The sequence below is a fragment of the Callospermophilus lateralis genome, chromosome X, assembly GCF_048772815.1.
Source record: "Callospermophilus lateralis isolate mCalLat2 chromosome X, mCalLat2.hap1, whole genome shotgun sequence".
NCBI classification, from domain to species: domain Eukaryota; kingdom Metazoa; phylum Chordata; class Mammalia; order Rodentia; family Sciuridae; genus Callospermophilus; species Callospermophilus lateralis.
The window spans coordinates 109,636,406-109,660,637 of record NC_135325.1 but is presented as its reverse complement, the minus strand read 5'-3'; the positions used below and the strand labels follow the sequence as shown (position 1 = coordinate 109,660,637).

At 39.5% G+C, this 24,232-nt stretch overlaps 1 protein-coding gene and 1 non-coding gene across 12 annotated transcripts in view; one reads left to right on the top strand and one right to left on the bottom strand.

Moving 5' to 3' along the window:
* The window catches only part of Pabir2 (PABIR family member 2), a 51,678-nt gene extending 38,051 nt beyond the window's left edge, over window positions 1-13,627 (top strand). For 10 of the 11 annotated variants that reach the window (XM_077107641.1, XM_077107639.1, XM_077107636.1 and 7 more), the window contains 2 exons: window positions 2,680-2,749; window positions 13,454-13,627. In XM_077107641.1, coding sequence (XP_076963756.1) covers window positions 2,680-2,720 — 41 coding nt within the window. In that variant the 3' untranslated portion in view covers window positions 2,721-2,749; window positions 13,454-13,627. The remainder of the gene's footprint in view (window positions 1-2,679; window positions 2,750-13,453) is intronic. The other variant, XM_077107642.1, reaches the window with a different exon arrangement.
* Window positions 13,628-23,739: 10,112 nt separating this feature from the next.
* On the bottom strand, window positions 23,740-23,848 carry LOC143639616 (U6 spliceosomal RNA). The gene has a single exon (XR_013154759.1). It is a non-coding gene; the product is annotated as a U6 spliceosomal RNA (small nuclear RNA).
* Window positions 23,849-24,232: the final 384 nt, after the last annotated feature.

Sequence of the window (24,232 nt, the reverse complement as noted above, 5' to 3'; positions counted from 1 at the left end):
ATATTGAAACATAATTATAATAGATGCACATGCACATTTTAAAACTTTTTTGTACCAGGGATTAAACCCAGGGGAGCTTCACCACTGAGCCTCATCTCCAGTGCTTTTTAAAAAATATTTTATTTAGAGACAGGATCTTGCTAAGTTACTTAGGGCCTCACTGAGTTGCTGAGGCTGGCTTTCAACTCACAATCTTCCTGCCTCAGCCTTCCGAACCACTGGGCTTACAGGTATGTGCCACTTCACTTGACATAAACATTTTTGGAGTGTAACATACATACAAAAAAATACAGCTTGAACTAATCACAAATTGGATGTTATATGAAATGTTCTGTGTGACGTAGGTAATGGTTACATGGGTTTATTCAATTTGTGATCATTCTTAGAGAGTGAATGACTTGGAAATGGGATTGGGGGGTGCTTAAAGAGTTCTAGAATGGGCTGGGGATGTGGCTCAAGTGGTAGCACTTGCCTAGCATGCGCGAGGCACTGGGTTCGATTCTCAGCACCACATAAAAATAAAATAAAGATATTGGATCCACCTAAAAGTAAAAAATAAATATTAAAAAATATATTTAAAAAAGAAAGAGTTCTAGAATGTACTATGTAGACCTGGGACATGTTCAAATAGGTTTATCCAACTTGCAATCTTTCTTGGCAAATGACTGGAAGTGAACATTAGGGGGCGCTTAAAGAGTTCTGGAATGTTCTGTGTAGACCTAGATGATGGTTAAATAGGTTTATTCAGTTTGTTGAGAGTGACTGGAAGTGTGACTTCAGGGATGGAGCTGGGTTTGATGCTGTATGCCTGTAATCTCAGTGACTCAGGAGGCTGTGATAGGAGGATCACAAGTTTGAGGCCAGCCCCATCAACTTAGCAAGGATCTATCTCAAAATAAAAAGATCTGGGGATATAGCTCAGTGGTAAAGGGCCTTTGAGTTCAATCCCCAGTAACCCTTCCCCCTCAAATGTTCAGGAATGTTCTGAGTATTAAATATGTTTATTTAGTTTATAAGTGTCAGTAGAGAATGAATAACTGCAAGAGGGCAGTTCTTCAAGAGTTCTAGAATGTTGTAGGTTAAGCTTGTTGATGATTTATGAGTTTATTTTTAGCAACTGGATAATACTTCTTTGTGAATATTCCATAATTTAATCTTCAATTGATTGTCATTTATGTTCTTTATTATTTATTAGTATACACAAATAAACATTCCTATATGTTTGTTTGCCCTGTAAGTATTTCTGCGGGAGAGATTCTTAGAAGTGATAAATTTCAAGGTCAAAGGGTATGCATTTTACTCATTATTTTCCTTTTGGAAAGTTAAGACAGTGTAAAAAAATTCTAACAGCAAAACGGTATACAGGGAAAAGTTAGTTTTCCTCCTTTTTTTTTTTTTTTTTTTGGTACTGGGCATTGAACTCAGGGGCACTCAACCACTGAACCACATCCCCAGCCCTATTTTGTGTTTTATTTAGAGACAGGGTCTTACTGAGTTGCTTAGTGCCTTTCTTTTGCTGAGGGTGGCTTGGAACTCCCGATCCTCCTGTCTCAGCCTCCCAAGCCACTGAGATTACAGGCGCGCACCACTGTGCCTGGCTAGTTTTCCTCCTATTCTTGACCCCCTCCCAGACCCATCAGATCCTTCCTTAGAAGCAAACAGTGTTATAAGAGTCTGGCAAGTTCTTACAGAGATAGTCTATGCATTGCATATGCAGTTATATATTTTTATAGGCACTGCTGAAAGCCATCTTTCTACCCTACCAAGATTGTACTAATATATAATCTCGCCAGTAGGATATAAATTTCCTATCCTTTCAAGAGATGATTCAAGGGTTTTGGAAAGACTTGAGAAAAGAACAGATTTTATTCATTCATTCTTTGGAAATACATGCTTCAAAATTCAAAAGATACAGAAGGTCTCCCTCTCCACCTTTATTCCCCAGCAACAATGGCTCCTCTCCCCAAAAGCAATTGTTTTCAGTTCTTGTGCACCCTTACAGAAAAGTTTACATGTGTGAAAAGTCTATATATTCTCTTTCCTAAAATTTTACACGAATGGTAGCATATTTGTGTGAACCATTACAGCATAACCTCTTCCTAACCTTTTCCCCTCAAAATCAAAAGTTACTTAAAATAGCAATTGTGCATTTTTTCTCATGAGTCTGTGGGTAAGCTGGATGGTTCTACTGTTGAGGGCCACGGTCAGCTGATCTTAGCCGATTAGTTGATAAATCATTTGGGGGCTGGTTTGTCTAGAATGACTTCAGCCAGGATTAGCCAGCTCTACTCCATAGGGTCTCAGCCTCCACCAGTCTAGGCTGAGCTTGTTCTCATTGTGATGTCAGGGTTCCACAAGAACAGAAGAAGCACACACAAGGCCTCTGGAGGCCTATTCTGTTGTTCAAAAGCAAGTCACAAGCTAGCCCAGATTCAAGGGATGCCAGGACTGCAAAGTTTTGGAGGGTTAAGAGGGAAAGAACCAGCGTCATTTACTCCTTCAAATACAATGGGTTTTTCCCTTTTTCCTGTACCTTAATTTTTTTTTACCTAATACTAGGTCTTGGAAATTATTTTATAGTTCACAAAGGATTTCTTCGATTTTTTTTTATTTTTTTAAAGAGAGAGAGACAGAGAGAGAGAAGAGAGAGAGAGAATTTTTTTAATATTTATTTTTTAGTTTTCGGCGGACACAACATCTTTGTTTGTATGTGGTGCTGAGGATCGAACCCGGGCCGCACGCATGCCAGGTGAGCGCACTACCACTTGAGCCACATCCCCAGGCCGGATTTCTTCGATTTTTTTAAAAAACTTTTTTTTGTTGTAGTTGGACACAATACCTTTATTTTTATTTATTTATTTTTATGTGGTGCTGAGGATCGGACTCAGCACCTCGCACATGCTAGGTGAGCACTCTACCACTGAGCCACAACCCCAGACCCAGCTTTTTCATATATATATTTTAAATTTAATTGTAGATGGACACAATACCTTTATTTTATTTGTTTATTTTTATTTGGTGTGGGGGATCAAACCCAGAGCACCCCATACATGCTAGGCCAGTGCTCTACCACTGAGCCACAACCCTGTCCTCTCCGTTTCAGTTTTTAAATATATTTTAGTTGTTGATGGACTTTTATTTGTTTATATGCAGTGATGAGATTCAAACCCAGTGCCTCACACATGGTAGGTAAGTGCTCTACCCTGAGCCATAGCCCTAGCCCTCCATTTTATTTTGATAGTCTCCTAATGAAGGAAATTTATATTGCTCTCAAGCTTTTGCTTTTGTCTAACAATGTTGTAATTATAGCTTTGAACATATGTCAGATAAATTCTAAAAGCAAAAGAACCAGGTCAATGGGTGTGTGTTTATAATGTTGATAGATATTTTCAAATTTAATTTTAATTTTTTATCCTTTTAGTTAGAAACATGTCAAATCTAAGCTGGGTGTGGTGGCACATGCCTATAATCCCAGCGGTCGGGGAGGCTGAGACAGGAGAATTGCGAGTTCAAATCCAGCCTCAGCAAAAGTGAGGAGCTAAGCAACTCAGTGAGACCCTGTCTCTAAATAAAATACAAAATAGGGCTGGGGGATGTGGCTCAGTGGTCAAATACCCCTGAGTTCAATCCCCCGTACTCTCTCCCCCAAAACATGTCAAACCTATATAAACGTTGAAAGAATAATATAATAAGCACCCATATATGCTTCATCAAGCTTAAATACTTGTTAATATTTTGCCACATTTATTTTCTTCCCCATATATATCACAATATACATCACATGCTATGTAGGTATACATAGTTTATGTACCATTTGAAATTAAATTGCAGATCAAGACAGTTTTTCAGCTTGTATTGCCTAAAAGCAAGTGTTTGCCTACATAATCACAATATCATTAGCATACCTAATAAATTTAAGATTGACATTCACAGCCTATATTCATATTGTTCAAATTATCCCAATAATTACTATTCTTTTTTAAAATTTTTTTTGGGGGTGTAGTGAGTATTGAGCCCAGAGGTGCTCTATCACTGAGCTACATTTCCAGTTCTTTTTATTTTTAGACAGGGTCTCTCTGAATTGTCCAGGCTGATCTGGAATTTGCAATCCTGCAGTTTTAGCCTCCCAGGTTACTGGGATTACAGGTGTGAGCCACCATACCTGGCTGCCCCAATAATTTTTTTTTGTACTGGCAGTTGAACCCAGGCCATTGAGATACATCACTGTCCTTTTTATTTTTTATTTTGAGGCAGGGTCTCGTTAAGCTGCTGAGGGTTTCACTAATTGCTGAGGCTGGCTTCACACTTGTGATCCTCCTGTCTCAGCTTTCCAAATTGCTGGGATTACAGATATGCACCATTACACCTGACTGTCCCAGTAATTTTCTTTATACCTTTTTTTTTTAATTGAGGAGCCAAAATTCGGGATCAAAGTCATACAAGTACATTTATTTACCATGTGTCCAGTTTTATTTTATACAGAACAGATTCCTACTTTTTTCTCCCATCTTTCATGAAGTATTCATTTTCAAGAGTCTGGGCCAGTTGTCTTGTGTAATATCCTGTAATTTGGATTTGTCACATTGTTTTCATCATGATTAGAGTCAAGTTAAACACTTTTGGCAAGAATACCACATTGGTGATTCCCATTGCATCACATCAGGAGGTTAATTTGTCCCAATTGTGATGCCAAGTTTGATCACTTAGTTAAGGTGGTATCCTCCAGATTTTTATTGTAAGGGTATCCTTTCTTTCTTTGTAATTAGTATCATAGTAATGTTAGGAAGTTATTGTTACTGTATAAGTGTCCTGTTGCCCAATAAGTTTCACCCATTTTACATTTTGACCCCCTACCTGAATCTTTTTTAAGATGGTGGTATTTTCTTAGTTCTGTCACTCCTTCCACATTTACTAGGTAACACTTTTCCATTAAGAAAGATGACCCCCTTCTTTTTCCATATCACTTCAAATTTGTAAAAATTATTCAACCAGGTTATAACATTGATTTATTGTGCTATAACACATTGAATGATGTACTGGTGCATGAATAGACAGACCAATGGAATAAATCTGAAAGTTCAGAAATAGTCTCAAGTATATATGAAAAGTTAATATATAATAAACGTATACCCAAATCATTTGACAAAGATGAACTTTTTGGTAGGGTGGTAACTGGAATTGAACTCAGGAACAGTCAAACACTGAACCATTCCAAGCCCTATTTTCTATTTATTTAGAGACAGAGTCTCACTGAGTTACTCAGTGCCTCGCCATTGCTGAGACTGGCTTTGAACTTGCCATCCTCCTGTCTTAGCCTCCTGAGTGGCTAGGATTTCAGGCATGTGCTACTGTGCCCGGCAAAGGTGAACTTTTTTTTTTTAATATTTACTTTTTTTAGTTTTAGGTGGGCACAAGACTTTTGTTTTAAGTGGTGCTGAGGATCCAACCCAGTGTCTCACACATGCTAGGCAAGAGCTCTATCTCTGAGCCACAACCCCAGCCCAATGATGAACTTTTTTTAATATTTATTTTTTAGAAGTAGTTATTTTGTTTATTTATTTTTATGTGGTGCTGAGGATCGAACCCAGGGCCTCGAATGTGCTAGACTAGCACTCTATTGCTGAGCCACAATCCCAGCCTTCCAATGATGTGCTTTTTTTTTTAACATAGTAGAAGCTCTTTTTTAATATTTATTTTTTAGTTTTAGGGGGACACAATATCTTTATTTTTTTTTATGTGGTGTTGAGGATCAAACCCAGTACCTCGTACATGCTAGGCGGGTGCGCTGCCACTTGAGCCACATCCCCAGCCTTGATGATGAGCTTTTTAATGGATGCTATTAGGATAATTGGATAGTCATTTGTATTATTTGGTGTCCCATACTTCACATCATACCCTGAAATGGATCCTAAAATGGTTATGCATGTAAAAATGAGAATTATATAAATCCTAGGAGAAAATTTAAATTAATTTCTTTATTACTTAAAAAAAATTTTAGTTATTGATGGACTTTATTACATGTGGTGCTGAGAATTGAACCCAGTGCCTCACACATACTAGAGAAGTGCTCTACCACCGAGCCACAACCCCAGCCCAATTAATTTCTTATAAAAGTATACAAATCACTTAAATTAAGTACATAGGGACTGGGGTTGTGGCTCAGTGGTAGAGCGCTTGCCTAGCATGCATGAGGCACTAGGTTCAATCCCTGCCACCCTATAAATAATAAATAAAATAAAAGTATTGTGTCCATCTACAACTAAAAAAAGTATTTTTAAAAACCCACTCCACATAATAAGAAATGTGAATATGTTTTAAGCACAGTAACTTTGACCCATGTGGATCACTCAGGAGGATGGGCAGTGTCAATTTAGGTTGTCCCATTAGGCACTTCTAAATCTCCCTAGGTGTCCCTTTTATGGCCCTTATGCTACTTATAATTATAGTATTTGTTAAATGTCTGTCTTCAATATTACATTATCATATGTATGAGGAGTAACCAAGACTACCGTGTTCATGCTAGTATCCCCTGCCTTGTGCACAAAATGACTGCTCAATTAACATTTGCGGGATGAATGATTAAATTACTGTCTCTTTACATTCACCAATGCAACTTGCCACTGAATACAACAGACTCCAGAATGGCAATATGTAAATCAATGGTTGTGCAACTGAAGTGATTCTGCAATCTGTATATGGGGTAAAAATGGGAGTTCATATCCCACTTGAATCAAAGTGTGAAATATGATATATCAAGAACTATGTAATGTTTTGAACAACCTACAATAAAAATTAATTAAAAAAAAAAAAGAGTTGAATAAATGAATGAATAACATGGAGGCAAGGAGTAGTCTAGATTCAGATTTCTTTACTTCTACCTCCTTCGCTACTCTTAATTCTTGTTCAGTTTCCATACCACAATCTCTCTCCTAGTTTTCTTTCCTAATTTTATTTTGTTTCTGTTTGTTAACTAAAGTAAAACTTTCAGCAAAGCCCGTATGCATAAAATTTATACCTAGATCAAAACTTGAGGTGCAAGTTTCAAAATGAAATTAGATGTTTGCATATAAATTGCTTGAAAATGTCTTGCTTTCTTATCTTATTCTATATGTGTCTTACGCACCGAAACAAGAACATGGAGAAGTAATTTATCATTAAAATCATTCCAACATTTGTTTTCTATTATTGCTAAAACTACTTCCTAGGATTTCACTGCAAACCTACAGTATTTTAGCTTCACTTTTGTGAATTAACTTGGAACTCTTTTATAACTTTGTTTCTTTAAGAAAATGCATCGTAGACACCAGTAAATGTTTGAAAGGGGACACACTTTGTGAATTGGGAGACTGTGTGTTTATGAGTGCCTATTGATTGGAATTGTTATTGAGCCTGTAAGCAATTGTTTTTTTTTTTTTTTTTTTACCACTAGAAATTCCTGATGTTTTTCTATTACAACTAATTTTCCACATATAGAGTAAGCCGATTTTATATCTTGATTTTTGACATCAGAAGTTACATGAGTTACTTGATTTCATAAGCCGAGTAAAAACATGCCTTTCCCTAGACCATCATTATAAAAGGAGCCTCTGGGTAGTATATCCTGTTTTCCCAAATACTGTAATTATAAATTGATCCAATAAACATTACTTTGAAATTTTGCTCAGTTGAAAGGCACCATGGAAAATCACATGTATTAGATCATGTTGAATCTGCAACATATTTTGGAGTTTCAATAGCCTATATAACATTTTATAGAGTCCCCCACCACCATGGCTTTGATAAATATTGAGTACAAATTTGAATTTGGACATCTAAGTTTGGGTCAAAATTTAGGTAGCAATCTTTGAATAACTTATTGTAAAAGCACTATATATGCCTATTGAAGAATATATGAAAAGTAATGGAAGATAGAAAAAAGGAACAGTTTTAAAGTGAAAATAAAAATCAACATAATTACACCAGGCAGAGACAGCAAACACACCAGCTGTCTCCTGCCTGGTGTAATTATGTTGATTTTTATTTTCACTTTAACAATAGTTCCTTTTTTCTATCTTCCATAACTATTCAAATATTATTTTTAAGAAGTACATTGCCATTCAAGGCATTTAAGTTTTGTGGTTTAGCCCAGTACTAATAAGTTATTCAAGATTGCTAGTCTCAATCAAGTCATATGAAGCCTGCCAACCTGCAGATGTCAGTGTGGATCTGAGTGAGTCAACCGTTTGTTCCAGGATGTGGTGGGACAGTTGAAGTCTAGTCGTGAAACAGTGGTTGATTTTTCATTTTTATTTTTATGAACCAGTCGTTTATTAAACAAACACCAGTTCCTAATTAGACGAGAAATATGAGCTGTAAGAGCCTTAAGTTCTGAGATTTCTTTTCACAAAACTTAAGTAATCATGGACAAATTCTCTAATTACATGGTTCACACAAGATTATGTGCCCTTGTTCCCAGCCCTGATTATTTGACCAGCCTTCCTTCGATGAGTTATAGTGCTAGAGAAGTGGTGTTAAAATTGTTGCACTCACTAAATTTCACCTCAACCTAGATAGCAAGTCTGAGAGTTCCATTATGAGCTGGGTTGGTGTACTTTCTGCTGTTATCACATTTAAACACAAAGTTGGAAAATGATAATCCAACTCAAAAAGAGCATCATTTATGCCATTTCTTGCTTCTCCTCCTTTCTTTTCTACAGGATTCTCTTTTCCTCCAATTTTGCAACAAAAAAGTCAAAATGTTCGTCATGCTAGGAAACTGTCAGAGACTTGCAGTGCCTCATTATGTCAAAACACCGATGTTTCCTGGGCCACCACACGAATCTACCATCTGTTTCATGAGCTCACAAGCTTCCTCTCAACTATAATTTGCTATATATATTGGTACATAAATTGTTGGTAGCTTATGTTTACCCAGTAACAGAATCTGTTTGGCAGAAGGGTATGGGAAAGGCATCTTTGCGGAGAATAATTTTCTTTCTTTCTTTCTTTCTTTCTTTGCGGAGAATAATTTTCTTTCTTTCTTTCTTCCTTCCTTACTTACTTCCTTCTTTCCTTCCTTTCTTTCCTTTCTTTCTTTCTACAGCAGTTTCACTCCAGTCTCTTTCTCTTTTTAAAAAATATTTTTATTTTATTTATTTATTTATATGTAGGGCTGAGGATTGAACCCAGTGCCTCATGTGTGAGGGGCAAGTGCTCTACCACTGAGCTATAGCCCCAGCCCCTTCTTTTTCTTTCTTAAAGAAAACTCTTTTCTTTCCTTTTTTTTTAATCTACAATTGTTTTTCTTCAAATGTAGAAAAAAGTGATGTGCTAGCCCCAATAATCTGCCTTTTATATTATTTTAATTCAAATTGCCTAGTAAGTAGTTCTCGCTTTAGGAGTTATTTTTGCTATGCTGGTTATCTCCGTACATAACCAAATGCCCTCTTAAATTTGTTTTTCTTTTATAAGCAAACTTCGTACAAATCACTGTGAAAAACTGCCTTGACCTTGTAGCTGTAAAAGATCACAGCGTTTTGGGACTTCCCACATCTGTCTAATGTAAATTTCTGCTGTTTTCCCAGTGCTCTTAGTGTCACTTACGGGTTTTGAATGTTGAATTTACATTTCAAGAACATTGGTCAGGGCCTGGCGTTCTTGAACTGTAACAGAATCAAACCTCCTGCACATTGCCTTGTCAGCATGACTTTAATTTTTGTGTAGCTGAATGAGCTATATATTTCTACCTAACCACTTTCTTGTCTTTCTAATCAGCCGACCAATGTGTATGCTGAAAGTCACCCCCCCCAAAAAAAAAGGTAGAAAAAATTCTGACTTCCCTTCCCATTAGTTCTAGACATCATATACCATTAGAGGCTGTTGTGTACTTCATGTGTAGGCTTTGAGAAGGGAAGGAGACTGTCGTTCAGTCATCTTCCTTCATGTAACACCAAAGTGTAATTTATGCAGGCTTATTGCATGATTTTTTTTAAGGTACCAGGGATTGTACTCGGGGGCACTCGACCACTGAGCCACATCCCCAGCCCTATTTTATATTTTATTGAGAGACGGGGTCTCACTCCCTTGCTTAGTTCATTGCCTTTGCTGAGGCTGGCTTTAGACTCGCCATTCTCCTGTGTCAGCCTCCTGAGCTGCTGGGATTACAGACGTGTGCCACCATGCTCATCAATTGCATGATATTTTGCCTTTGTGAAAGTGACTGGTTTTCCATTATGGTCTACATCTATTGCATAGGTTTCTATAAAGAAGCAGTGCAGGGATTATTAACCCACTCCCCACTCTGAAACAAAAAGAGAAGAGATGAAAAGGAAAAGAACTTCTATGTTGTGCTGGAGTTGTAGCTCAGTGGTAGAGCACTTCCCTAGCACATGTGAGGCAGTGAGTTCAATCCTGAGCACCACATAAAAATAAATAAAGGTATTGTGTCTTAGCTACAACTAATAAATAAATAGATAGATTGATGATAGTTAAAAAGAACTTCTACGTCATCCTGAGATTTTTTGTTTGTTTGTTTTTGGTACTAGGGATTAAACCCAGGGGTGCTTAACTACTGAGCCACATTCCCAGTCCTTTTTATTTTTTTTTATTTCAAGACAGGGTATCACTAATCGCTGAGGCCTGCTTGAAGTTGCGATCCTCCTGCCTTAGCTTCCTGATCTGTGGGCTTTCCAGGCATGTGCTACCATGCCTGGCTTTCATCCTGAGAATTTAAAACTTGTTTTAAGATTAAGGCAGCCGCTGGGCCTGGTGGTGCACCCCGTAATCCCAGCATATCGGGAGGCTGAGGCGGGAGGATTGTGAGTTCAAAGGGAGCCTCAGCAACTCAGAGAGGCACTTAGCAATGCAGCAAGACTCTGTCTTTAAGTAAAATATTTAAAAAGTGCTGGGGATGTGGCTCAGTGGTTAAATGACCCTGTATTTAATCTCTGGAACCCCTCCCTGCAAAAAGAAAAAATTACGGCAGGATTATTATATATGCAGAGTTCCTTTGGCCACACCATCCCATCTTTCATTTTGTAGTCTTTGTTACCACCTCCCCAAGTCCCCAACTCTTCATGTGCAGATCTCTCTCTCCCTCACAATACAGACTCTTAGGGGTGGACAGATTGCTTCTTCTGGAATTAAATGGCCTCCACTGTGTTGCAAAACATAAGCATTAGCTGGGATGGGGAAACAGATTTCTATGTGTCCCTAGGGGCATTGATAATAGAATCATCTTTTTCTTGGTTGGTACTCTTGCAGCGGTGCCAGTCATGTAGGTGAGAAATTAGCAGCTTTAGCTATGAGATTGAGACCAATTTTCTTTCTTTTATTTTCATTACTTCTCAATTGTCTTCTTTTGAGACCCATTTTCATAGAGCAGGTAGATAAAGCAAAAGAGAGAAGGTCAAACCATCAGAGGAGGGCTGGCAGAGGACTGAGATTTGGGCATAGAAGGGAAAATTAGGATCAAAGATCCTGGAATAGTGAATGATCAAGGAGGAAAACGTTATCATACTAAACCAGCACTTCTTCAGCAATGGTGATATGCCAGGGACAAGAAGTGGGTGGAACAGGTCAAAGGAGGAATTTTAGGAGTTTGATGACTAAAAAAAAAAAATGGTATAGGATGCCCCAGAAGTCTTTGGTGACTATTTCTGTATAGAAGTTAAGGAAGTGCAATGGCATATACCTGTAACTCCAGCAGTTCAGGAGGCTGAGGGAGGAGGATTACAAGTTCAAAGCCAGCTCAGCAGAACTCAGTAAGACCCTGTCTCAAAATAAAACATTGAAGAGGACCAAGAAAGGAATGTAGTACTCATTCTGAAAGTTTTGTGGCATTCAAAAAACTGGCAGCTAGAGAAGTAGGAGGGTCCCTTGTAAAATAGTCGTCAGTGTTGCTACTGTCATTGTGGATAATGCATTTTTCTGCCTGATATTGAGTAGATACTGACATGGGAAAAAAATCAGAGGACTCTCCTGAGCAGTGTTCAAACAGAACTTTCTGTGATGATAGTAATGTTGTCCATTTGTGATGTTCCATGAAGTAGCCACTAGCCACACATGACTGTTGAAAACTTGAAATGTGGCTAGTGTGATTAAGAAACTGAATTTTTAGTTTAATTTAAATTCTTTCCCATGTAAGCTGCCACACATGGCTAATGGCTATTATAGTAGGATATCACAGGTCTACAGGGAGAGGTAAATGTGGGAGTGAGAAAGTGAGAAGGGAAGAAATATAGAGCAGAGTGGGAGATGATAATTTAGGGAGTAGTCAGGGGGAAAAAAAAACTTCATCTGGTAAGAAATGCTTTCACATCTCCAGTAGCTAAATACTATCAGTTTTTCAACAACCAAATTGTCGAGTTTGGAGGAAGATTTGGGTACCTGAGGAGAGAGATTGGAATACTTAAAAGTGTAAGGGACGACTGGGCAGTGGTGGGAGCCCAGCCACAGTTGTCAATATCAGTGTGTACTGTGCCAAGTCTAAGGGGCCTGACATGGGTCTAATTAGTACTAGGCCAAATGGGTGTGATTCCATAGAATGTCCTTTCTGGAGTCAGGTTCAATGGCATATACCAGTAATTCCAGCAGCTCAAGAGGCTGAGGGAGAGAGATTACAAGTTCAAAGCCAGTTCAGCAAAACTTAGTAAGACCCTGTCTCAAAATAAAACATAAAAGGGTTGGGGATGTGGCTCAGTGGATGAGTGCCCTGGATTCAATCCCTGGTACCAAAAAATTAAAAAATTAGTTTCTGAAATAAAATAATAATAATAAAACTAAAATTAGTTTATTATGCTGTCTAAGCTTAGAAAGTTATGTTTAAGTTTATCCCAAGAGCTTTGTTACTCTACCTTAAATATTTCTTGGTAAATTCCATTTTTTTTCTAGTAAATTAAGCCTTGATACTGTACAGTATATTTGAAGGAATCTCACCAGACAGGTTGGGCCCCTTCTGCCTGGGTGATGTTTGGTTAGGGTGATCTGCCAGATTCCATTGCTTGGTCTCCTTTTGATGTCAAAGCTGTGGGGCAACTCACCCACCCATCTCTGGTGGTGGCAGTAGAAGTGGAGGGGGGGCTTCCTTCTAGCTATAAAAAATCATAGCACTGTATAAAACCATTGCTATTTCACTAGCACCGTTTCCAGATGTTCTGTGGGTGGGAGGTAGGGTCAGGAGATGCTTATTGCAATATAGACCCTATCTGTAGAGAAGAAGAAAATAAAAGAGATGAGCGTATAGGAATGGAAATTGATCAACTAGGATTTTTCCGTATGTTTCAAAGAATTAGGAACTAAAGAAGTTTTTTTTTTTTAACTCCAGGGGTTAGACAATTTAAAATCTTGATTGTTTTAAATGGAAATATCTCATTAAACTTAAATTTTAACTTCCAAAAAAAGTACATCCTTTGGCTGACTAGATAATCCTGTGGACATTTCCCTGTAAGGCTTTGATTTCTTGTTTTCATTTCAGTCTAACACCCCTGGAAGAGGCTGATTTGTGTCCAAAGCTCATGATGAACAACCCTGATTAGAACTCTTCCTCTGACGTTAAGATTTAAACTGAAGCTGAGTGCAGTGGAGTATCCTTGTAGTCCCAGCTCCTTGAGAGGCTGAGAAAGGAAGATCGATCGCTTGAGCCCAGAAGTTCAAGACCAGCCTTGTCAACATAGTGAGATTCTGACTCAAAAAAAAATATATTAAATTTAACCCAATGTTGTCTCATTTTATATATTCCAGTGGCCAACAAAAGGGTAACACAACCATTCTTGATAGTTCCAGTTAGGACTTTAAAGATGTTGGATCCTCAACTTGCAATATCAGACCTAGGGAACTGACTAGTCAATTGTTTCATCTGTCAAAAAACGTGATCTGGGCCGGGTGTGGTGGCACACACCTGTAATCTCAGTGGCTTGGGAGGCTGAGGCAGGAGGCAGGAGGATCCAGAGTTCAGAGCCAGCCTTAGCAACTTAGCAAGGCCCTAAGCAACTCATTGAGATCCTGTCTCTAAATAAAACACAAAATAGGACTGAGGATATGGCTCACTGGTTAAGGACCCCTGGGTTCAATCCCCAATACCCCGCCCCCCCAAAAAAAATTGATCTGTACTAGGCATGGTGGTGCAAACCTGTAATCCCAGTGGCTCGGGAGGCCAAGGCAGGAGGATGGCAGGTTCAAAGTCAGCCTCAGCAACTTATTGAGCCCCTAAGCAATTCAGTGAGACCCTGTCTTCAAATTTAAAAAATAAATAAAGGGCTGAGGATATGGCTCAGTGGTTAAGTGCCCCCCCTGGGTTTAATCCCCAGTGTACACAGGCAGGCAGGCAGACAGACAGACAGACACACACACACACACACACACACACACATACACACACACACATACACACACACAAATAAAGGTGATCTGCTATAAGATACCAAGGTGTTTCCCCATTTAAGCCCTGATACTGGGATAATTCAGCCTGTTTGAGTAACCAAACAGGTTACTACAACCAAAGAAAGCCTAACATTGGTGATGAGTTGGAGCAAGAACAGGAGATTCAAAAGTAGTGTGAGATATTTGTCTAGAAGAGTGACTAGAACCTGTTCCCCAAAACACAAAAGATACATGTGATTGCACAGAAAGAATCTGGACCAATGGCTTCAGCCAATTTTGTTAGTCATTGACTGGATCATCTTGGCCTTAAACTCTCTTAAAACCCTTAGTTTTTCTAGAAAATGGTGATGGTGTTACCTGCTGAACTGACTTCCTCAGAGGGATTCTTGCCTGATGGGAAACCATACTGAATAGAGTCCTTTTAAGTCCTCTTAAGATTCTATGACTTTTTGGTAGTAAATGTGAAAGTGCTTTGAAAAGTGCTAAGTGGTATAAAATGTAACATCTGTGTCATTATCATTGTTATAAATGCCTCTTGTGGATTTCCAGAGGCTGATATTCTCCCTACATCTGCTAAGCGGGCCCACCCCATAGCAAGTTTCCTGACTTCCAGGCCGGGGTTCTCTTCCTGACCTTATAATGTCGCTTTTAAAAATTAATAAGCTGAGTGACCAGCAGAGAACTTCCCAAGGAAGGCCCTGCTATTTCCCCTCCCACAGACATTTATTTTCTCTTCCTTGGCAGAGTATAAACTTCACTACAAGCCACTGAAGAAAATAATGTTTTCTGTTAAAATCACTAAGCTCAGCTCAAAATATAGCGGAGTGTTTCCCAGGGAGGTCAGGTCCCCACCATCCCCACCCCCATCCAAATTTATCTTCCCTTCCCCAGCAGAATGCAAGCTGCCATATAAACCACTGGGCCCATGCTATTTTGATCTTCTGGATAGGCCAACTTTATCCACAGGAAGCCAGTAGCTGAACAGGACACTCTTGGTGCAGATTGGCCATAGGTTAATGACAGGTTTCATTTCTCTCTAGATGGTCAGTGTTGTTCCACCCCACCTCTCGCAGAATATGTCATTGCCCTGAGTGAAAGGGCCCAAGGGCAGTGCTTAGAAATGAGTTTAAGCTGTTATACATCAACCAAGGATAAAGTCCTCTGCTTCTGTCACACACCATTCCTCTGACTTAGCATATACTGCCTTGGGTTGTTTGTATTTTTTCCAGAACACAAGCATATGGCATGGATCCCTTCGTACAACCCTTGTAGCCCCTTGAACATTGAGCAAAATGTTCTGTACACAATATTCACATGATTTGAAAAACAAATTCCAAGTAATGTAGAAAATACGATCTTTTGAAGTATTTACAGTCCAAAAGAAATTATACTGATACAAATCCAAGAAACTTGGATGTCTGCTTGCTTCCACCCTTTCACCTCGAATGATGCAGATTGGTTTAACAGCCCACCATGTCTCAGTAACGTTAATGTATAGTTACCTTTGGTAGTGTTGATACTGGGACCTACGACGAGTGCAATTTGGGCATTAGTTAGCTTTGCCAATGATTGTGATATATCATCTATAATATATGATATGTGATATGGCCAATGGAGCCAAACAAGTCACTTGGAGAGTGAGTTATTGGCTTTCTGGACAGAAAAGGTGTTGGGTCAAGTCCAAAAACAGCATTGAATTTTCCTACTCTGTAAGCAGCAAGAAAAATGAGGGCCAAGGTGACCACAATCCTATCTAGCTTCTACATCTGCATTTACCAAGATGTTTTTAAAGTCCTTGATGTTAACTCCAAAAAAGCAGTAAAAATGGACCAAAAGCAGAAAGATGTAAAGGGTGCCTTCCTGTCTCTAGGGACAATTAGGCAACCAGCCAACCTGGCCAGCTGAGAGAGAACAAGGCAACCTGCCCGGGAGACAAAGCTGAGGTCAGGCAAAGAACTGAAACTATTCTGCAAGAGGGATGGGGGTTTGAAAAATTAAAAACAGGTCAAGAAGTAAGCCAAGGGTGGGAACCAAACCCTGAGCTGCAGGCCTTTGGATGTACATGTTCCAGATCAGGGTGTCACACTGAGCTCTGCAAGCAGTGTGTCAGCCTGCATCAAGGTATGTTGTCCTCAGCCTTAGCTTGGATGCATTTTCCATTCTCAGGCTGATTCACTTTGAATTCAACAAAACAGTAGAGGTCTGGGGGGAGGACAGATTTTAGGGCGTCTTAACCTCCCTATGAAAACTGATGCTAGTGTTTTTTAACCCAGCACCTTCAAACAAAGGGAGAGCATGTTAGCTTCCTTCTGGGAAAGGAAGGAACCGAGCTCAGGGTGGTTTGGGTCATGCTTGCTACTGAGGCATTAATCAGGGTCCTGACATAACTGGAAAGGGCTGGTTTCCTATTCATGTATAGAATCATAAAGGGGGCACAACATTCAAACAAAAGGCCAAGGAAACCTCTCCCAAAGATCGTATCAACTGAAGTTGTGGACCAAGGAGTCTAGCCAGACGGAAAGCCCATTTTAGAAAAGGACCCTGTTTTTCCAGGCATTCCTGTTACTCCGGATATGACTATAGTTTCAAAGAGGTCACTGGAGTAGACCTTAACTTCAAATGGTCCTTGGGGAGTGGCCAGTTATTCATGGTAAGGCTATTTTTCATTATCTCTAGCAGTAAGGAGCCACAGATATCCTATGCTTAAGATGGTGGCCATTGTGGTTTGATAGCTCCCCATCCATTTTTCCCTCTCAGGTTGTTTAGCCAAAGTATGGTTTGAAGAATTACTTCCAGATCCAGTGAGTGGAGCCTAATGAGTGTGAGCCAGTCTTAAATAATCTTGTGCCCCTGGATGTTACAGAGATATCAGGCTATGAGGATTAGCTTGGGAATGGGCATATGACCCAGTTCATATCAATGAGAGATGAGGGAAAGTTTCCTGATCATTAAGAAAAAAGGTCCCTCCATATCATGTCATATATGGATGAGGTCTGAAACTGCTACAGACCTCATTCAGACTTTAGGGTAAAGTCAACTCAGGGAGCAGGTCAGGATGAGGAAGAGAGTGGAGACAAGGAGCTGACGCTACAATCCTGTGTCCACCTGCCTTTGAACTTCCAGTTTTGTGAATCAAACACTTTCTTATTTGGGGAGGTGGATGCTGATAATAAAGACTGGTTATTCACTGAGACAGGAACTCTGAGATCATCCAGTGGGGACTCAGGGACTGAAAAAACACAAACTTGACTCAGAAGAGACTAATGCAGAGCACTGATGGTTCACTAACAAGGAGCGTATACCTTTCCAGTGCCTGAAATGTTTGTGTCCTCTTAACTTCCATTCCTAGTACTCAAGTGCCTGTAAAGCCGAACTGGAAGTATTAATACAAGTAACAGCAAAAATAGTAATAATAGTCTGATGTGCCCAAAGTCATATAGCTAGTAAATTGAATCCTCACCACAGTCCAGTGGTAAGTATTTTTTTTTTTTGGTAAGTATTATTATACCCATTTTACAGCAGTAGCAACTGAGGCTTGGAGAAGTGAAACAAAGCTACTTGGATAATAAGTGATGGGGTTACTGGGTATGATTCTGGGATAACTACTATCTTTTAAGGAATCATAATCAAGGGAGAGGAAAAAAGGGTAGCACCTGGCTTGTTTCCCCTGTCTGCATCTTAAATATTTAAATATGCCTTTGTGATGACCCAGAGAACTCAGGGCCACTTCCTTAAACAATGCTCTACACTTACCTACAACTTTCTACAAGCCACATCTTATTCAGTATTCACTCAGTCAGGATGAGGGAAAACTTTATTCCCTGCCATACAACATCCAGATAACTGATTTTACATTGCTTAATCTTTTAAATTGATCCCTTATACTTGAGATTTTTGAAACCATTCTCAGTCTCTTGCTGATTTTGAGGGAGAACCTTGGACTTTTTTTTGTGCACTCTACCAACTGAGAACCCTATATTAATAGCACCTAGGGTTGGAGTTTTGTCTTGTTTTAACATCAGTTTCAGAAAATGACATTGGCTGGCCTTGTCGTAACATCCCAGAAGTCTACTTTATGTGTATTCAGTAGACCTCTCCTCACTGTTTTCACAATGACATGGGATCAAATTGCCTGTTTTTGCCCTAATCATACATCATTGCAATGAATGTTGTTTTCTTTTCTTTGTTTCTTCTTTGTTTTTTTTTGTTGTTGTTGTGTTTTTTTTGTACTGGAGAATGAACTCAGGGGTACTTACCACTGAGCCACATCCCCAGCCCTTTTTTTGTTCTTATTTATTTATTTTTTATGTGGTGCTGAGGATTGAACCCTCACACGTGCTAGGCAAGCGCTCTACCACTGAGCCACAACCCCAGCACCCCCATCCCTTTTTATATTTTATTTAGAGACTAAGTTGCTTAGGGCCTCACTAAGTTTCATGATCCTCCTACCTCAGTCTCCTGAGCCGCTGGGATTACAGCCATGCACCACCACACCCAATCTCTTTTTATTTTTTATTATGTCTTGATTTTCTAACTAGATGGTTTTCCTTGTTTTATGTTAGAGTCTTTGCTCCCTCAACAAAATGGCAAGCTTCTTGCAGACTTCGACTGTGTTTTCTGCTTCCTACATTTTCCTTACAGCTCCAAACGGAGTGTTGAGCGCATAGTAAACTTTCAGTAAATGCTGATGGAATTGAATTATGAACTATTGTCTCATGTTCAGCCTTTCCTCCAGGGCTTTCAGTTAGAACATTTGGCTGAAATGCCATACAGAGAAAACTGAATTAGGGAAAAAACATGCAATGTATGTTAGAGTCAAGGTTTCAGGCTGAGCTTTGCACATTACCTAATGTTTTGACTTCTTGTCAAGTCAGTTATTATCTGGTCTTACAAACATTGCCTAACTTTTTGTATCTTTTAAGTGGAAATTTTCTTCTCTTTGCTCCCAAATTTCACCTTTTTCCCCCTCTCAAATCTTAGAGTTGTGCTTTTTCGTCTTCTGAAGAAGGTACTGTGTAGCCATCCCTGAGTGACCTAATTTGGAACATGTGCCATATCACTTCTGTCTTCACGTTTCTTTGCTTTTTCTTTCTTTCTTTCTTTTTTACATTAACAGTTGCATGTAGATGACAAGAGCTCAAGGGTGACAACAGAAATAGGAGGCCCAGCACTGGCTGTCTTTGTTGCACACACTCTTAAGGGGAAAGACAGGGCATTCATACAGAATGAAGCACGCACATGAGAGGATTCTGGTACAAGAGGGGACTAGGAGAGTCATCAATTTTAACCTAATTTACCCCTTAAGGAAATCAGCACTAAAGCCATTGCCAAAACTTTGCTTCTTCCTAATTTGGACTTCAAAACCTCTCACAGTTGAAAGAGAAGGCCACTGTTGTCTTCTTTACTTTGTACACTGTGTCCCAGACATTGTGTGGCACAGTTCTGTGTTCCTAGGGCCTGAGCAGGGCCAGTGGGGAAGATCTGACCCCATCATGGAGGAAACAGTAGTCCTGACTGCCTGTCTTCAGTCATGAGGTCTCCTTGCACTTAAATTTCAATAACTAGATTCGGGTAGCAATGGCCCCCTTCAAATAGACATCCATGAGAACTGACTGCATGAGGGTAGAAAAAGGCCCTTCCCCACTGCCCTGGCTCCCACCCTGGGCCTCTCTGCACCTGTGACTGTTTGAAATCTGCACCCTGCCAGCTTTGTTCCTCAGTAATCCCTGCTAAGGGAATTTGGGCCTGTTCTCCACAGCCACTTCCATCTGCACTTGGCTTTCGTCTTGAGTCCACAGTTCTGGCAAGTACTAACTTCTTCGAAGCCAGTGAGAGGAGAGTGCACGTTCAAAATCATCTGCCTGGAGTTGGAGGGAGTGGAAAATGGAAAACATGCTCAGTTTGGAGGCATCTCATTCTTTTGGAAAATTATGAAACCTCCACTGGTTTATTATTTGTCATCTGCCAAGTGTCCTTTTTTTTTTCCAAGACAGAGGAAACCATCTTTGAGTCTCTTTCTTTCTTTGTGTGTGTGGGGGTGCTGGTGATTGAACCCAGGGGCACTCAACCACTGAGCCACCTTCCCAGCCCTATTTTGTATTTTATTTAGAGACCAGGTCTCACTGAGTTGTTTAGCACCTTTCCATTGCTGAGGCTGGCTTTGAACTCGTGATCCTCCTGCCTCAGCCTCCCAAGCAGCTGAGATTATACGCATGTACCACTGTACCTGGCTGATTCTCATGCTTAATAACACAAATTATATGCAATTATTTGCAAAATTGCCAGATAAGGTAGGGTTAGGATTTAGCATATTTTTAAAAATATTTTTAGATGTATGAACCTTTATTTCATTCGTTTATTTATATGTGATGCTGAGAATCGAACCCAGTGCCTCACACATGCTAGGTAAGCACTCTATCACTGAGCCACAGCCTCAGCCCCAGGTTTAGCTTATTATTTTGGTTGTTTATCACAGTGAGGTCACAAATGATATACTGTGAGTAAAAATAAGGTTTGACCACCCCGGGAGTCTTCTGTGACTGAGTATGTCAATTACCTAAAACTTCCAGGCATATCTTGTCCTTGAAGCTTTGTGCTCCTTAACTATCCTGCTACCTACTTCAACCAAAGGGAGAATATGAAAATTGAATGTTTCCTTATATCTCTGACATTTTGTCCTCCAAATTTCCCCTCATCATACTAGAGTGGAGTACATTTATTAGGGGACTATTTGGCTATAGATATGTTTCTGTTTGACCGTATTGGGGACTAAACCAAGGGCCTCATACATGTTAGGCAAGCATTCTATCACTGAACCACATCCCCAGCATAGGGCTATGTATTTAAAAAAAACTACTTCCATTTGTGTATGTGTGTGTGTGTGTGTGTGTACAAGGGATTGAATCCAGAGGCATTAATCACTGAGCCACATCCCCAGTCCTAAATCACTAAGTTGCTCAGGGACTTGCTAATTTGCTGAGGCTGGCTTTGAATTTGCAATTCTTCTGCCTCAGCCTCAGAAGGCACTGGGATTACAGGCATGCACCACCATGCCTGGCTAAAGCCTTCCATTTGTAAAGCATGGTTTAAACACAATAAAACCTCAAATAAGCCACTTTATTTACTCAAAGTGATGGGGTTATAAATTATAGAATCATAGATTTTTAAAAAAACTTTTATTGAAATATAAATATTATATATATAACACAAAACAGCTGTGTGCGGTGGTACATGCCTGTTATCCCAGTGGCTTGGAAGACTGAGTCAGGAAAATTGTGAGTTCAAAGCCAGCCTCAGCAATTTAGTGAGGCCCTAAGCAACTCAGTGAGAGCCTGTCTCTAAAAAGAATATAAGAAGGGCTGGGGATGTGGCTCAGTGGTAGAACACTTGCTTCACATGTGTGAGGCACTGTGTTCAATTCTCAGCACCACATATAAATGAATGAATAAAATAAAGGTCCATCAACAACTACAAAAATATTTTTTAAAAAGGGCTGGGGATGTGGCTCAGTGGTTAAGTGCTCCTTAATTCAATCTCTAGTACCAAAAAAAAAAAAAAAAGTACACAAATCATCAGTGTACAGCTTCATTAATTTTTACAAAATGGATGTGACCATGTGTCCCTATCCAGAACAAGAAACAGAATATCTTCTCTGTATTAGTATTCTGTGACTGCTGTAAAAAATTACCACAGATTTAGTGGTTTAAAACAACAGGAATTTATTCCCTCACAGTCGTGGGTGCCAGAAGTCTGAAAGCAAAGTTACAGCAAGTCTGTGCTTCCTCCAGGGGCTCTCGGGGGGAATCTTTTTCTCACATTTTCCAGCTCTGGTGGTTATAGGCATTCCTTGGCTTGTAGCTGCATCGCTCCAAAAATCTCTTCCTCTGTCTTCACATGGTCCTCCCCGTCTCCTTTTTCTGAGCCTATTATTCTTCTGTCTCTTATAAAAACACTTCTCTGGGCTGGGGTTGTGGCTGAGCGGTAGAGCACTCGCCTCTCACGTGTGAGGCCCTGGTTTCGATCCTCAGCACCACATAAAAATAAATAAATAAACAAAACAAAAATATTGTGCCCATGTATAACTAAAAAAAAATTTTTTAAATCTTGAAAAAAAAAAACAAACACTTTTCCCTGGGTGCAGTAGTGCACACCTTTAATCCCAGTGGCTCAGGATGACACAGGAAGATTGCCAGTTCCAAGTCAGCCTTAGCAACTTAGAGAGGCCCTAATTAATTCAGCAAGATTCTATCTCTAAATAAAATACAAAAAAGGGTTGGAGATGTGTTGCTCAGTGGTTAAGCATACCTGGGTTCAATCCCCAGTACCTAAAAAACAAAACACTTCTCATTGAATTTAAGATTCCCCTCAGATTATCCAGGGTGGTCTCATATTCAGATCCATAACTTAATTACATCTGCAAAGATTCTTTTCTCAAACAAGGCCACAAACACATGTTCTGAGATGTGCACATATCGTTTTGAGGGGCCACCATTCAATCTACACCCCTAGTCTCTCCTCTGAGCCACTGCCCTGTCAAAGGTAACCACTATCCTGGTCTCTAACACATATATTAGCTGTGTCTGCATTGAACGTTGTATAAATGGAATAATACAAAATGTGATCCTATGTGTCTGGCTTCTTTGACTCAGCATCATGCTTGGGAGATTTATCTACATGGTTGCTTATTGGTATCGACCATTCTCACTTCTGTCTTGAATGGATATTATCATAACTGTTCATTCCACTCTTTTTGAGTGTGCGTGTGGTAATGCGGATTGAACCCAGGGGTACTCTAGTACTGAACTATCTCCCTAACCTTTTTTATTTTTATATTTATTTTCCTCCTTCTTCCCTCTATTCCCTTTCCTCTATTCTACCAGTTTTTCTTCTATTTTTATAGTTTTTTTAAAAAAATTAGTATAGTATATATATACAAAAAAGATGAAATTCACTGTGATATAATCGCATGTGGACATAGCAAAATTTGATCAATTTCATTTCATTGTTCCTCCCTTTTCCTGTCCTTCTTCCTTCCCCCATAATCTTCTTCCTCTTCACCACTGATCCCTCTCTTGTTTTCATGGGATTCCCCTTGCCTTATTATTTTCCCTTATTATAGTCTAGCTTCCATATATGACAGACAACATCCAACCCCTGAGTTTCTGGGTCTGTCTTATTTCACTTAGCATGATGTTTTCCAGTTCCATCCATTTAGCAGTATATACCATAATTTCATTCTTCTTTATAACTGAGTAAAATTACATTGTATGTAAGTATGTGTGTGTGTGTGTGTGTGTGTGTGTGTGTGTGTGTATTATATATCCCATTTTCTTTATCCATTCATCTGTTGATGGGCATCTGGGCTGGGTCCATAACTTGGCTAAAAATGTGGAATGCTTCACAAATTTGTGTGTCATCCTTGTGCAGGGGCCATGCTTATCTTTTCTGTATAATTCCAATTTTAGTATATATGTTGCCAAAGCTAGCACATCTTTTTATTTTTTTATTTTGAGACAGGGGTGTCACTACGTTGCCTAGGACTTCACTATGTTGCTGAAGCTGGCCTTAAATTTGTCATACTCCTGCCTCAGCCTCCCAAGTCACTGGGATTACAGGCATGCACCACCATACCCAGCTCACTCTACTCTTGTGGGTGTGTGTGTGTGTGTGTGTGTGTGTGGTGCTGGGGATTGAACCCAGGGCCTTGTGCATGGGAAGCAGGCACTCTACCAACTGAGCTATATCCCCAGCTCCCCATTCTACTCTTGATAGACCTTTGGGTTGTTTTAAGCATTATGACTAATGCTGTTACAAATAGTTCTGTATTCATGTCTTGGAGCATACATGCATGCATTTCTGTTGAGTATACCTAGGA